We start from the raw sequence: 17,361 nt of genomic DNA, 5'->3' as shown, positions 1-17,361 counted from the left end.
AATTTTCATTTATAAAAATAACTGAAATTTATGCAGCAATTTAAGCTCAACTTGCATTTTGCAGCACTTTACTGAACCTCTCAAAAGTTTTAAAGCAAGAATAGTAAAAGTGTGTCTGAAAGTCAGACAAAGAAAGTCTTTGAGGTCACTAGAAGCATGCAAACACACACACACACACACACACACACACACCTGTCAGCTGTCTGACTCTGACTGAGGTCTGACTGATGCTGACTACACCTGACTGTCATGTTGCATTTATTTCAACTTACATTGAGAGTTTGGCAGAGACAAGAGCTGCGGTAAGGGTGTTCACACCAGAACAACAGAATAACTGTTCATATGAACAGGAAATGAACTAGTTAATGGGTAGGTGACATATTGAGAGACTTCATGAAATGTAGTTTTATGTACAACATGTATTTGTCTATTTTTAAACGGTAAATATTTTAAATAGTGTCTGAAGAACATTTACAAATATTTTTAAAAGTGAAATGCAAAACTGCAAAATGTTTTTTTTTTAAATAGTGAAAACCTTACAAGTTTCTCAGTTAACAAAATGTGTTCCAAGAATGTTTCCCAATATTTTATGAAAATGTTTTCTGAATGTTCTCTTAATGTTCTAAATGTCAAGTTTTTTTAAATGTAAAAAAAACACAATTATTTTGCCTCTTTGTTATACAACATTCCATTTTGTCATTTTGCAAACATTAAGGGGAATGTTACATTTGAATGTTCCCTGAACATTCCGAAACAAGTAGTAGGATTTAAAAACATTACACAAATGTCCAAAACATTTAAGAACAAAAAAGGTTATGTGAAACAATGTATAAATCAATTTTTTCAGAACATTACTAAAGACCAGGTGACTTTATATGAACATTCTATTAGCATTACTGGAAAAACTTTGTTCATAACTTTAAGAGAATTTTCCCTTTTATATTCAGATATATCTTCAACCTAAACTTTGATTGTTAAAATAGCACCCATGTTGTCATTTGTAATAAAAGACAAAAACAAAAAAACAAAAACCTTTTAAATGAAACACTTCTTTGAATTAAAATGAATGTATACAAATACAGATTAAATCTCTTTTTTCATTTCAAATCATCAAATCAAATACTGTCATACCTGTCAAGTTTTGGATAAGGGAATAAGGGATAATTTTATTATGGAAATTTTCCGGCGCCCACCGCGAGCAGTACCACCACCCAACAAAGCTCCAGTATCCCTTACATTTTAAGACAGGTGTTATAGCCCAAATGAAAACACAAACGGGTATATATGAAGAGCATTTATTTAAAGGCTTATTTGCATATTTTCTGTTAATTTAACATTGCTTGTCTTTACATTTACATTTTATTTTTATTCCACACATTGTTTTCATTTCATATTGCTTTTCTTTTACAGTTTTTCTTTTCATTTCACATAACTTTTCTTTTACTCTTTTAGTGAGTTGTACAAACTTGTTGCAAACTTTGCATTCTTTAAAAAAGTAAATTCGCTGTCCCATTTATCACGGTATTTACACAAGGGTTTTGGTTTTTTGGGATGGTGTGCCTTCACTCTCTATCGTAGCATCCATCATCCGTCTCTGTTTTGTCTTTTGTTATTGTTTTTCCCGCGTTATAACTCATGTCATCTGACCTCACACACCCCTCGCGACAGGCTACTACCTTTCTTTTACTGTCTATGGCTACTACAGGTGGCAGTTATCGCGAGACTAGTGACAGAGCTCAGATTGGGAATGGTTTTTTTATTATTATTTTATTAATAACGCAGGTTAAAAAAAAAAAATTAAAATACGGGAGATTTACGGAAAAATACTAATACGGGAGGACGGCGGGAAAGAAGGGTAAAATACGTGACTTTCCCGGCCAAAACGGGATACTTGACAGGTATGAATACTGTACAACATTGTAAATCACCAAAAATACCAGATCAGGAATTACAGCCTTACAGCCTTACAGCCTCTGAATGAATTTGAAAAACATTTACTTTAGTTTTTAATAATCAAACCAGAAATATGAAATGGAAACTATATACAGATGGAATATGACTTGAATGAGAATCAACCTCTACTTGCTGATTTAATACTTCACAAACAATATTGATAACTTACATTAAAAACCCTTGACCTTATTTTCCAAAAGACAAGAATAAGAAACAAGATCTGTAAACAAGAAGAGAAATGGCCAGATGAAGTGTGTAGAGTCAGTGTTAAGCTCTCAGTCTCAGATGAGGCAGTTCATGCATTTGACGGCTTTACTGCCATAGTCCAGACATTCAGGGCCGATGCACTCACAGCAGGCGTTATGAAACCAGCGGTACTTTGATCCACCCATAGACTCACAGTACTGCTTACACTGACGGATGGACACGCAGTCATCAAAGTAGACCACCGTACACAAGGCATCTGAGGAACGAGAGCAGAGCCGGAGCAACACATCACAGAAGAGCATGTGTCAACCAGAGTAGAGGAGAGAAGAGAAGAAAGGAGGAGAGACGAGGGGAGGAGAGAAGAAGAGACGAGGAGAGGAGAGGAGAGGAGAGGAGAGGAGAGGAGAGGAGAGGAGAGGAGAGTAGAGGAGAGGAGAGGAGAGGAGAGGAGGAGAGACAATGACAGAAGAATAGAGGAGTGGAGAGGAGAGAAGGAGAGGAGAGGAGAGGAGAGACAAGGACAGAAGAATAGAGGAGAGGAGAGGAGAGGAGAGGAGAGGAGAGGAGAGGAGAGGAGAGGAGAGGAGAGGAGAGGAGGAGAGACAAGGACAGAAGAATAGAGGAGAGGAGAGGAGAGGAGGAGAGACAAGGACAGAAGAATAGAGGAGAGGAGAGGAGAGGAGGAGAGACAAGGACAGAAGAATAGAGGAGAGGAGAGGAGAGGAGAGGAGAGGAGAGGAGAGGAGAGGAGAGGAGAGGAGAGGAGAGGAGAGGAGACAAGGACAGAAGAATAGAGGAGAGGAGAGGAGAGGAGAGGAGAGGAGAGGAGAGGAGGAGAGACAAGGACAGAAGAATAGAGGAGAGGAGAGGAGAGGAGAGGAGAGGAGGAGAGACAAGGACAGAAGAATAGAGGAGAGGAGAGGAGAGGAGAGGAGAGGAGGAGAGACAAGGACAGAAGAATAGAGGAGAGGAGAGGAGAGGAGGAGAGACAAGGACAGAAGAATAGAGGAGAGGAGAGGAGAGGAGAGGAGAGGAGAGGAGAGGAGAGGAGAGGAGAGGAGAGGAGGACAGAAGAATAGAGGAGAGGAGAGGAGAGGAGGAGAGGAGAGGAGAGGAGACGAGGAGGACAGAAGAGAAGAGAAGAGACAAGGCTTACATGTTTATATATCGTACACTATCTCAGGGTGTACTCAAAACAGGCACTGTCCTCTTCCATCTGGGCCAGAGCCGGCTAAACGAACTGCCCCCGAGTGCAGCACTGAGCGGTCACACTAGTCAAAACGAACCGGGCTTTGGGGGACAAAACGGTTCAGAACACCTAGTTTGAGTACACCCTTAGACAAAATATTCAAGCTTCTTTTTCCACAGAATGAAAGTATGTTGAATAATGATTTGTGTCTTACACAAAATGTTTGTTTATTTATGCAGATTTGCATTATTTTAGGCATTACATGAGTTTTTACTCTAGAATTTATTTTCATTATTTTCACAGTGATTACAATTAGACTTAATTATTAAGATTTTAGCTAAGACTATAAATTCAAGACAACAAAATAAAAATACAATTATTTTCTTTTTGCATTTACATTTTTTTTGTGAATGCTGAGAATATATATATATTTAAAATATTTGCTGTTTACATATATATATTTTAGTATATATAGTAAATATTTTAAAGCAATATCAATTTCTACATTTAAATGTGAATGTTTTTTCATATGATTTAATTAATAATATTTAATCATATAATCATTTTTATAATAATATAATATAATATAATATAATATAATATAATATAATATAATATAATATAATATAATATAATATAATATAATATAATATAATATAATAATATTTTAACATATAGAAAAAACTGTCCACTGAGAATTTTAATTAGTCACCACTATTAAAAGAATTCTGTCAAATTAATTGTCATCATTTACTCAATCACACATTCCTAACCATTTTCTGACTTTACAGAAACAAAAAAAAAGAGAGATCTTGAGCCAAATTATTCAAGTTTCTTTTTTCATACAACGAAAGTGGACTGAATAACGTTTTTCACAAAAAAAAGTAGTTTATTTATGCAGTTGATGGTCAGTTTATTCATCACAAGGTATTTTATTTTATTTTAAAATTATTTAACATTTTTAGGTTATATTTAATGTTATTATAGTTGAATAACGATTTTCCATACAAAATTACAAAATCAAAGTTCGCGAGCTCTACAGATTTCATGTCATTTTTAAGTTGCACTTTGGAGCTTTAGAGCATTAAACACCATCCGCTTTCATTGTGTGGAAAATAGCATATTCATTGTTTAACAAAACGTACATTTTTGGCTAAGCTATTCTTTTAAAAAGTTGAATCATGTCTTAACATCTTTGGTATTCTGGGACAAGATAAAATCATGTTTTAATATCTTTCCCCCCGGTACACACCATCATGGACGCTGCTGCTGCTGGGCAGTGAGATGTTGTGGCTCTGGCCGTCGAGCGTCTCCAGGAAAGACACCAGGTTCTCGTGGTGGGAAAGTTCATCTGCCACGGGGAACGACACCACCATCATGTTAATGGGGGCTTCGCCTTCGGTCAGAGCGCGAAAGAGCGATGGGATTGGTTGGTACAGCTCCTCTACGGTGCTCTTGGAGGTGGCAGGACTGTCGTTGTAATTCCTGGGGTTACACATTCCTGTGGGATGGAAAAAAGAACGAACTTACAGACATCATGACGGAAAGCCACAAAACTAACTTTACCAGCAAATATAATCAAAACTGAAGTCTGCATGCTTGCTATATACAGTTCATACTAATAGCCCTAGCAATGAATAATGCATTTTTCTTCCCATTTATTTATTTATGTTAAATAACTATTGTGGCATAATTTCATAAATTTTTCATATTTAAATGTAAACATTTACACTGTATTAATATTTTATTTTATGAATAATACCTATTCATTATTTATTTTATTCATCATGTTTAAATCTAAATATTAAATGTATTTGAAAAAAAAAAACAATTTTATTGAAAAATTCATATTGGTCAACCACTATTAAAGGAAAAGGTTAACCAAAAATTAAACAATTTTGTCATCGTTTCCTTAACTCCATGCTATTCCAACCTTTATGTTAAAATAAAAATTTGAATTTCTTTTGAAAAAAACGTTTAGTTTTTTCCTCCATTGAATAAAGGCGGTTGAGTAATTGTTTGTTAAGGAGGTATTTTATAATTTAACTTGATTTAATCAAATAAAATACAATGAAAGTGATTATTATGATAACTGATTATTAGGATTATTAAGATTTGAGTAAAGACAAAAATAAAATAAAATAAAATATTTTCTGCCTGCATTTTTTTTGTGTGTGTGAGCTTTAATTTTTTAGTAAATATTGTGACACATTTAAAGTCTTGAAAAGACGACTGTGTGCAGCGGCTCCACTCTGAGAGATAAACAGCTGTTAAAGATGGTAATCAGATCAGGGATGAAGGGTTTAATAAAGAGCCGAACGCTGCAGAGATCTTGTGTTTCAGATTATCTGAGTGCGGAGCGACTAACAGCACAGCTGCTTCTGATTAACAAAACCACGGCAGGTTCGGCCTTCAGGAACAACACACACCCCTCCTTTCGCTCTCAGCCAATGAACGAGTGTTTGGAACAGAACGAGCTCTTGAATCTGATGCTTTTATGTCCTTGTTGTGAGAAATGGATGCATTATGCATTGTGTTTATTGATTTAGGTATGATGCATCTTTTTGCAACATATTTTTCACATTTTTGTATGATGCACTTCACACTTTATACTGCTGTCAGAAGAGTGTTCAGCAGCCCTCCTGTCTTCTACAAACTATTCCTAATAATCACTTTATTCTTATAATAATCTCTTTATTTTATTTTGTGTCATTAATTTAATTTTATTGTTTTATATTATTATTTTATTTGAAAACTTTTTATAATTTTTCTTTTCCTTTATTTAATTTCAGTCATTTTCCATACATCAGATATGTCAAATATATTTGTTTATTAAAATATTTTTACACACTATGGGAGTATTTTTTATAATTTACATTTATACGTATTTACAAAATAAATAAACAGATAATACAATAAAATAATCACATAATGTACAGAATATGTAGAGTGTATGTATTTATAGGAAATTCATTTATAATGCATATTTTTAAATATAATCTATAAATATTATTTAGAATTTCATTTTGATTTAAAAAAAAATAATAATTAAAAGTGATTATAATAAGACCTTGTTAATAGCATTAAACAGGAGCTGAGCCAAGACTAAGAACTAATTGTTTGATTTATTAAAATTAGAAATATATAATATAAAATAAGCACATAATGTATTTTTATGGAACATGTATTTATAAGAAAAAAAAACTCCATAATGCATTTTTTATATAGTTTAATTTTGATTGATTTAAAAAATAAAAAAGTGATTATTATAAGACCTGGTTAGTAGCATTAAATAGAAGTTGAGCCAAGACTATGAAATAAAAATATTTATTTTTATTTTATAATTTAATTTGGATTTATTTAAAACAAAATACCTCCACATAACGTATTTTATGTATAAATGTATACCTTTTATAAAATTTTTGATTGATTAAAAAAAAATTATAAATAAATAAATAAATAAAATAAAATAAATAAATAAAATAAAATAAAATAAAATAAATATTGTTCATGGACCAGCTGTGAGATTTATTGATTATTTTTATTTAAAGTGCTGAATGAGTATTGTTTATGTATTGATTTCAATCTCACCGACACAGTCGCAGCACTCCTCCCACAGAGAGCTCAAACACAGCATACACTCCTTACAACACGAACAGTTTCCCTCCGACGGCCGGCACTGACACAGACCCTGTACACACACACACACAAAATATACATTACGAAAACACAAACACGTGTGCTACAGACAGCCAAGAGTCTTGAAGGAAACATCGAGATCTTTCAGCTGTAAGAGTTAAAAGAAAACCACCCAAGGAGAAGAGCATTTAAACATGAGAAATAGCACCAGACTGAAAAGAAACAGAGCTGCAAACTGTTATAAAAATAAAAATAAAAACTGTCCAAAGCCCCAGCAGAGAGGGGAAAAAGACTGAGCCAAACCTGGGACACATTTAGAGTTATAATTACAGAGAAAACAGCAGAACACAGACACACACATTCAGCTCTCTGTGTTCGTGTTTTGCCAGCAGTTGCGAGGAAGAGGTCATTTTCCAGATGTGTGTGTGTTTGTGTGTGAGAGAGTTACAACAGAAACACAGAAAAGCCAATACCTGAAAACACACGTGGGCCAGATACTTCCGGAAGAAACAAGCCCAGACAATTCCCGGTCCCTGCCCAGTGCTCTTTAGTTTGGGGAATTGTGTGTGCCATTTCCATGCATTCCTTAAAAGAATCATCGAGCCAAACTACATAAAAGCCATAAAAGCTCAGTTTACTTCACTTCAAGACGCTGAAGCACAACCTGTCCAAACACAAACTCCTGCTGTACCTGCAAACAGTCCACGCTTTCATCCCAAAAAACAGACGTCACATGAAGACTGACTGAGACTATAATCTCTGATAAAGCATAAAAAAAATAAATTGTTACCCCTCAGTTCTCACAATTAATTTATTACATTTTCAGTCACTTAATAAATAATATCACTACATTCTTGGTTAAATATACACAATGGAAATCATGAGAATGAAAAAAATAATAATTTATTCTAACATTTTTTATATTAGAATAATATTTTAAAATGTTATTTTATTTAAAAAAGCCCTATATATATGTCCACACAGACATATATATACAAACACACACATTTTGTTTTTACAAAATATTTTTTTATATTATTACAATTATTATAATTGTAATACTATTATGTTTTTCCCGTTCTTTTATGAATGATTTATCAGTGAATGCTATTGTTATTACACAAATTATTATTCAAAGCATTTGTTAAAATAATCTTTCTTCTTAACGCTCAACCTCTAAATCAAGTTTCCGGTTCTGTTTTTAATAATAATTTCATCTTTTTATGTAAATAATTTTTTTTTTTTTTTTTTACAGATTTACTTTACAAATATGACACATTACCGAAGATAATGTTTAATGATGATCCAGCTATATAAATTCTCACACTAAATTTAATTGCAAGTAAGTAAATAAATAGATTCCTTTAATGTATCCTCAAAATCTTTGAATCCATTTTCCTGTTTGGCTGGAAAATATTATCTATAATTATATATATAATTTTTAATGCAATTAATTTTTTTTCCAGTTTTACTCTGAAATATGACACATAACAGAAGTAACATGCTTCATGCTGACTTATGTTGAGCTCATTTAATGCCTCAGTAATAATAATGTACAGTGTTTGTCATGACAATAAAGCACATTAAACTGAAACGGCTGACATTCAGTCCTCCTCTCTCCTCTCGCTGCTCTCCAGGAACAAAAACACCCAAATACACACGTTTCTATATAAGTGTTATTTGCTGGAGCACAGGGCTGTTCAGGCAGCAGAACAACAGAGAGCAGGAGAAAGTGTGTGTGTGTGTGTGTGTGTGTGTGTGTGTGTGTGTGTGCGCTGCACGAGTGTGAAAGTGCTCTGAGCGGACGGGACGAGTACTACCTTGCCCCACAAAGCATTCATGTGTGACTAAAACAACACACACACACACACACACACACACGCATTCACATTTATCAGATTTCAAACATAAGCAACTTACATAAAAACCAACTAACTATAGCAACACACCAAAACACAGCAGTAACCATGCAGGGCATCCTGGCAATGTCCCAGCAACTCTGGGTGGATGAAGAATCGATATTTTGTCGAAAAAATGCATCCATCATATCAATAATAACATTTTGAGTAATATTCGATATTAAGCCTACATCTAGATGATCGGGCACATGAAACAAACACACACACTGCTATTTTACAGTTAATTGTGCTTCTCAAAATAATAATAATTAGAACAAAAATACAGATTATTATAACATTGCATTGATTTATTGTCATTTTTACTATTATTTTAACATCAGACAATTTAAGCACCTTATTTAAAAAAAAGTTTTGTTCAAAATTAATCAGTTATGTTTTCATCTGTTTACATTTTTAAGAAATTAAATTGTTTAATTCAAGTGTAAAAAAATGTTGTATTATTAGAAATTTTTGATGTAGAAAAATAAAACAAAAACACAAAATTTGGGAAAAACAAAACTGTTTTTATGGGGCTCCAAATTATTGCAAATTTCATTGTTATTTTATTATTATTTGTATAATACTATAATATTTAATAAAAGTAATAATATTCAAAACGCCCTCACAACAAACTAGCAACCCCTCTGAAAACCTTAGCAAGCACACAAGACCCAGAGAAGAATCTGTTTTGTTGTTTTGAGCAGGTTTGTCTCGTCTGCTCTCGTTTATCTCTCATCTGTGCGTGTGCCGGGCTGTTTCTCGTCTAACGTCATCAACCTCTTTGTTTATTCCCCAGAAAGATGTCTCACATCCGGAGACTGTCTGTCTCCGTCTCTCTTGCTCTGCCAGCCTCACCGGGACACACAGACCAGAGTAAACACAACCAGCAGAGACACGCACAGATCCAATCACACGTCACGCAGGGGCGGATCTACCCCAGTTGGCAGCAACGAATTAAAGGTTATGGCCAATTTGAAAATTTACCAGCGCGAATCTTTCGTGATTCGTGATCCCGCTCCGAACTCCCGAACTGATTCAAATGATTTGCGATCCCCAAACTGACTCAAATGATTCGCGAACCCGCTTTGAAGTTCAAAGCGGGTTCGCGAATCATTTGAATCAGTTCGGGAGTTCAAAGTTTGAACTCCCGAACTGATTCAAATGATTCGCGAACTTGCTACAAACTCTCGAACTGATTTAAATGATTCGTGATCCCTAAACTGACTCAAATGATTCGCCAACCCGCTCCGAACTCTCGAATTGATTCAAATGATCCGCGAAGCCGCTCCGAACTCTCGAATTGATTCAAATGATCCGCGAAGCCGCTCCGAACTCCCGAACTTATTCAAATAATTTGCGATCCCCAAACTGACTCAAATGATTCGCAAACCCGCTCCTAAATCTCGAACTGACTCAAATGATTCGCTATCCCGCTCCGAACTCCCAAACTGACTCAAATGATTCGCGATCCCCATAACTGACTCAAATGATTCGCGATCCCGCTACGAACTCCCGAACTGATTCAAATGATTCGCGATCCCTAAACTGACTCAAATGATTCGCGAACCTGCAACCGAACTGCCGAACTGACTCAAATTATTCGCGATCCCGCCCCGAACTCCCAAACTGATTCAAATGATTCGCGATCCCTAAACTGACTCAAATGATTCGCCAACCCGCTCCGAACTCCCGAACTGATTCAAATGATTTGCGATCCCCAAACTGACTCAAATGATTCGTGATCCCATTCCGAGCTCCCGAACTGACTCAAATGATTCGCGAACCCGCTCCGAACTCTGACATATTCAGATATAAATGTACTTTTAAAAAGCGTCAGAGTACCTAAAAACTTCGTTTTGTGTCAGAACTTTCACACTTTCATTCATAAATTCACCCCGTTTGTGTTTGAAAAGCGACAGGGATTGAATCGCGGAAATGGAACTTGCTGTATAAAGCAGAACGTCACGGAATTAGGCCATTTTTAATGAATAAATCAAAAATAGAGCATTTAATCAAATCTCTATATCGACTAGTGTCTGAAATATTAAAGGTGTTCAGTACCATCGCTCCCTACATGCAGAGTAGGGCACCATCCCAGATGCTCAAAAAAAAAAAAAAAAAAAATCTTTCTCCATTCTCCCATCCGCGCTCGTGACCGCTCGCACCTCATGTTTGCGGCTGAATGTTCATAATTGATGGATGAACATCTATGACCGGGTAGAGTACATCAGCAATCCAGCGAAGAGAAAAGAAAACGAAAAGTAAAAAAAAATAATAAAAAAAAAACAGACATAAAGTTGGCTTGACATTGTACGTTACAGTAACATGCGATATTGTTATACACTTTTCTAATGTCAGTAGCATTTGAAGATAATGACTTATAGTCATAAAAACAACGGTAATTGTTCATCTAGGTGACAGCTATAATGTACAATTGTATTAAATGTTTGTTGTTTATTAAAATTATCTGTAAATCATATGTAAATTATGCTACTCTTGCACATGGGCTCAAACGCAAATTTGAAGCTCAATAGCATTTGAGGAGAAAGACTTGCAGTCATAAAACAACTGTAATGTGTTCATTAAGGTGTCAGCTACAATGCACACCTTATACATTTTCAATATATTAATATATTCCTGTGAAAGTTTTTTTTTTTATGAAAATTGCCCATGATTTTAACAATAACACCACAAATCATTGTTCTTGTAGCCATGGTAACTGCAAATGAACCATGGTTTTGTTACTTCAAATAATAATTTAAAAAGTATTAATATACTGTAATATTTGTTGTATATATATTTTTTGTTGTTGCTATAAAAACAGACCTAAGCAATTAATAGCCTCTAAAATTACTTAAAATGCATTATATAAAAAAATTATGAGGCAATAATGATTGGTTAATGATAACACTGTTAAAACACATAATGTAGGCAAATACAAAATAAACAATTTATGTACATGTTATTACAAATTCCATGTGATTGCTGCTGTACACTTACAGGACAAACAAATCCTTGTTTAGTCTACTGACCAAACATTTAATTTAAATATTTACTTAATCTTTCATTTTTGGACACCTTTTTGCTATAGATGACACAGGCTTTATAATTTCTTCAACAAAAAACGTGCATATCACAACCCTTACAAAAATAAACTATGGTTTTATCATAGTTAAACTGCTTAGTTTCCTTTTGCATGATTTCTGAATGCTTGAGACTATAAAATGAATTAGAGTCATAATAAAGTTCTAGCCACAGGTAAATGTCGAGAGCTACAATTGTGATTTGTAAATAATACAATTTATTCATTTAGTTTTTTATTTGATTAAAGTTCTTTTTTCACCCCTATAGTAGGTAGGTGTTTTTTTCATCATCATATTTGAGGAAGGGGGGCACAACAATACAATCCTGCTTAGGGCACCCATTTGGCCAGCAGCGGCCCTGAAGGTGTTGTTATACACGTCTCTGGGAATGTGTGCTCTACTACACACACACAGACACACACACACACACACACACACACACACACTGAAGCATGCGTGGTGTTTTCAGCTCTTCACTATATTGATGCATGATGTATGCTACACATGTGCACGTCAGTGCGTTATGAGAGGATTTCACCATTTCATTTGATAAAACTATCGTCATTCATTCGTATCGTACACAGACTGACAGAAACGGCAATGTCTTTACGACAACCTGTCAAAATAAAATTTCAGTATAACTTGAAGAAACTCTAACAGAAATGTAGTACTTTTGCACAGCAGAGTATGCTATACTTCAAGTAGGTCTAGCTAATAACAATAGTTAATTAGAAACTCTTGTTACAAACCAAAATAAAAGTTTGGTCTAACTCAAAGAAATTATGAAAGACAATTGCTTAGTAAAATATACTTAAAAAAGATATACTAAAACATTATTTTAAAGGAATATCACACAAGTTTTCATAGAAGTTTTAATTTAAACTTGCCAAAACAATAACACCATATTTTTCAAAAACAATTTCTAAAAGTACATTTGCATTTGTGCCTATAATGCTTATTTATTTATTATTATTGTCAGCTAATAAAACCTATGCTTCAGGGACAATATTCATATAACATCTAAGGCTAAATGTAGCTCTTGACTGGTTGAGTTAGATGATGATTAACACTAAACAGTAGAAAATCAGTTGAGTCTCCCCATTTGTAAATATCATTGGCTGTTAAAATCTAGTGTTTCTTATAATAAATTGACATATTGATAACACTGAACCTTTTATAATGCTCTTAGTTACATGTCGATGCATACTGCATGCATTAGTGAGTGTGGTGGTGCTTATGGGGTATGGTCACTTATTCCTTATATGAACTGTTTCAAATGCAAGACATTCATTGCATGAGATTGAGTTTGTAAATGATAGCCTGTGTCCTTTTGTAGTGTGTATAATTATTGAATATTTATCATCAAACTGTGATAACTGTGACTAAATTCAGTATAGTATATACGTCTGCCATATGTTGCCACCCCTCAAAAATTCCTGCCCCCTTCTCGCCACCCCATCAATATTTTTCTAGATCCGCCCCTGCACGTCAGAGAGAGAGAGAGAGAGAGAGAGAGAGAGAGAGACAGACAGACAGCGAGAGAAGAAAAAAAGAAAGAAACAAAGAAAGAATACAAATGATTATGAAAGCAGAAATAAAATAAAATAAATAATTAAGGGTGGATGTAGGACTTTCCCAAGCACACCATCATGACAGTCCTGCACCGTGGTTTTTCTATGACTCATGCTGGAATATCAGTCTGTTACCATCTGACCCACACCTCTACCTCCATCAGCATCTCTTGTTAGGGCAGACATCTAGATGTACAACTACAAATCATCATTCAGACACATGCACACCGGAACTCACACACTCTCTCTCACACACAAACACACTCACACACACTCACACCCAGAAACACACACACACACACACACTCACTCTCACAAGCACACTCACACACACTCAAACCCAGACAAACACACACTCTCTCTCTCACACACACTCACTCACTCTCTAACAAACTCACTCACACACACACACACACACACACACACACACACACACACACACACACAGACAAACACACACTCACACACACACACACACACACACACACTCTCTCCCTCTCTCTCTCTCTCTCTCACACACACAAACACACACACACACTCACTCTCTCACAAACACCCACTGTCTCTCACAAACACTCACACACAAACAAACAAACACACACACACACACACAGACACACACACACCCACTCTCTCACAAACACACTCTCTCACAAACACACTCTCACACACACACACACACTCAGTCACACACACAATCACTCTCTCACAAACACCCACTGTCTCTCACAAACACTCACACACAAACAAACAAACACACACACACACACTCTCTCTCTCTCTCACAAACACATTCACACCCACTCTCTCACAAACACATTCACTCACACACTCAGTCACACACACACACACACGCACACACACACACACACACACACACACACACACACACAGGTGCCAGGAAGAAAAAGCTTCTGATTGGAACTTTATCACAATATTATGACGTTCAAAACATTATGATAAGAAACAGAAATGTAAATGCATTGTTCTCCTGTTTCACTCTGACATTTCATTCTGGGAATGTTTTCAAACATTTTTCAGTATTCCACATGTCCAACTTTTGTTAAAAAATCCCTAAAGCTAAACCAATGACTCTTTGTTAATGATAATTAGAGTTTCTTCGAGTGTAAATACAAGCACAAACCAAATCAGAGCACGACGTTTACTGAGTTCAGAACCCTCTGCTGGAGCTCCTACACCTTCTGACCTGTGCATTTACATTCCTTCAACAGCCTCTCATGCTTATTACATACCTGCTTTTATGAATAAGCATGACATACAGATTTTATACTCTCAAAACACACAATTTATATCTGATGAAATATTTCAGAACAGAACTAACACTAAAAATTATATTCACTACAGACATTTTCCATGACTTCTCAATGCCCTGATATTTTCCCAGAGAGCCCAGACTTGTGGAATTCAGCATGAATGGATATTAAAATGTAGATAAAGATGGAAACTTCAATTCCCAAAAGAGGAATCATTGGGAACTGATCTGCTGTGATAAATAAGCGTCTGTCTTACCTGCAGAAGACATTTGCTGACGTCACTGGCACACAGAGCTTTGTTACAACCGCTGATGACGGTCAATCCAGACAGAAGGAATAACAGAGAGATCAGGACGGGACAGAGGAACCGCATCCTGACCCAAACTCCACACACCTGCCTTCAACACAGACCAAGTGTTAACAGATCAGATGATGTCATTTATTCATTTAGCAGAGCAACTTACAAATGAGGACAAGGGAAGCAATCAAAATACAACAAAAGAGCAATGATATACAAGTGCTATAACAAGTTTTAGTTAGCTTAAACTAAGGTTAGAGGTTTTTTTATATATATATAATTGTATAATAAATGAAAAGAAAATAGAATACAAAAATATTAGAAAGGTAGTTAGATTTTTTTTTTTTTAAGAATAGAATTAGAATAGTGAGTGTTAAAGTTAGAGGGTCAAATAAAGATGGAAGAGATGTGTTTTAAGCCGATTCTTGAAGATGGCTAAGGACTCAGCTGCTCGGATTGAGTTGGGAAGGTGGGTCATTCCACCAGAAGGGAACATTTAATTTAAAAGTCCGTAAAAGTGACTTTGTGCTTCTTTGGGATGGCACAATCAAGCGACGTTCACTTGCAGAACGCAAGCTTCTAGAGGCACATAAGTCTGAAGTAACGAATTTAGGTAAATGGGTGCAGCGCCAGTGGTAGTTTTGTAGGCAAACATCAATGCCTTGAATTTTATGTGAGCAGCTACTGGAAGCCAGTGCAAATTGATAAACAGAGGTGTGACGTGTATTCTTTTAAGCTCATTAAAATTAAATTTTGCTGCCGCGTTCTGAATTAATTGTAAAGGTTTGATAGAATTGGCTGGAAGACCTGCAGAGAGAGCATTGCAATAGTCCAGCCTGGACAGAACAAGAGCTTGAACAAGGAGTTGAGAATCATGTTCCATGTAATATATAGAAATATATGTCTAAAAAAAAATAACATTCAGGCAAATTAAATATAGATTTGGATTTAATGAATAAAATGTATTTAATAAATAATTACAAAAACAAAATTATATATATATATATATATATATATATATATATATATATATATATATATATATATATATATATATATATTACTATTTATTATTATATAATAAAATTACTAAATGTTTGGTTAAGTATACACAATGAATGAGAAAATATATTTCTATGCAAAATAGAAAAATATGATTTAAAATATTATATATATATATATATATATATATATATATATATATATATATATTATATACACACATTTATATATATATATATATATATATATATATATATATATATATATATATATATATATATATTAAATAAAGTACTTTCAGAACTTTTATGGATAGCATAAATCACTTTTTATCCCTTTTTTTTTTTTTTTTTAAAGAAAATTTATAATCCAGTTACGTCACATTCAAGCAAATTAAATACAGATTTGGAATGCAGAACATTGACAAACTTTTCAGCAGTGTTGAACGTTCTTTCCTCACATGAAATACACATAAAAACAAAGAAAAGCTTAGCATAAACGCCCCAAAGACTCTTATAATAAATAGTACAGAGCTGGTGATTCTCTATTATAGCAAACATGACGCAAAAACATTGTGATTATCACGTCACAGATCTGGCATACGTCACATCTTTACATGCATTTGGCAAATAAAATAAGCGTACTTACTGTGTCACTTTGAAGCGTTCTCAACACGTTCCTTTGGTTTTTGACGTTCTCTCATGCGGATCTCTGGTCTTAGCTCCTCTTACTCTGAATAGAAACATGAGCGGTGATTCATAGAAATGGAAGAAGTGAGTAGAACGGCAATTAGCATAAAATATGTGTCTCAAAGGGGGCGTGGCTTACTGGCTCGGATCAGTCGGAAATTACGGATCTACACAATAAATCTTTTTTTAACTCTTCGCTATGTATTTTATGTCTAGTGTTATAATAAGGCATCGATTATTGTTCAGAACTCTGTTAAAACAGGAAGAAGCGAACAAATGAGGTCACATGATACCCGTTACTTTTCCCAGCGCCGGTGGGTTTCAGCCAATCACAGTCGCAGATTTACGTATCGCTGCCCGATGAACTCTGATCTCAGCAGGAAGAGGCGCGCGCATTTTTTTCTCAATTTGTAAGTCGTTTTGAATAAAAGGACCTGCCAAATTATTAAAGGTTTCATGACGGCTCAACAAAAGCACATGCATCATAGTTGTTAGAAATTTGGACTGCTAACTGAAAGTTTGGTGGGTCAATCACTATTAACTATCCAATATATTATT

General features: G+C 34.8%; 1 protein-coding gene across 3 annotated transcripts; it reads right to left on the bottom strand.

Moving 5' to 3' along the window:
* Positions 1 to 1,978: 1,978 nt before the first annotated feature.
* LOC113112583 (twisted gastrulation protein homolog 1-A-like) lies at positions 1,979 to 16,911 on the bottom strand. 3 transcript variants are annotated; one of them, XM_026278294.1, is made up of 5 exons: positions 16,763 to 16,911; positions 15,071 to 15,212; positions 6,941 to 7,040; positions 4,602 to 4,850; positions 2,235 to 2,416 (listed from the first exon to the last, which is right to left on the bottom strand). In XM_026278294.1, exons 2-5 carry the CDS (start codon positions 15,185 to 15,187, stop codon positions 2,235 to 2,237), a joined length of 648 nt encoding a protein of 215 aa, XP_026134079.1. In that variant the 5' UTR covers positions 15,188 to 15,212; positions 16,763 to 16,911. The 3 variants fall into 3 exon arrangements, with proteins under 3 accessions (XP_026134071.1, XP_026134087.1, XP_026134079.1); XM_026278286.1 differs by lacking the exons at positions 15,071 to 15,212; positions 16,763 to 16,911 and adding an exon at positions 7,462 to 7,680 and having other exon boundaries at positions 1,979 to 2,416; XM_026278302.1 differs by lacking the exons at positions 15,071 to 15,212; positions 16,763 to 16,911 and adding an exon at positions 7,348 to 7,413 and having other exon boundaries at positions 1,979 to 2,416.
* Between the last annotated feature and the right edge of the window lie 450 nt (positions 16,912 to 17,361).

The sequence above is a fragment of the Carassius auratus genome, chromosome 2, assembly GCF_003368295.1.
Source record: "Carassius auratus strain Wakin chromosome 2, ASM336829v1, whole genome shotgun sequence".
Taxonomy (NCBI): domain Eukaryota; kingdom Metazoa; phylum Chordata; class Actinopteri; order Cypriniformes; family Cyprinidae; genus Carassius; species Carassius auratus.
Note: the sequence above shows the minus strand (reverse complement) of the source record. Positions and strands in the feature narration are given on the sequence as shown.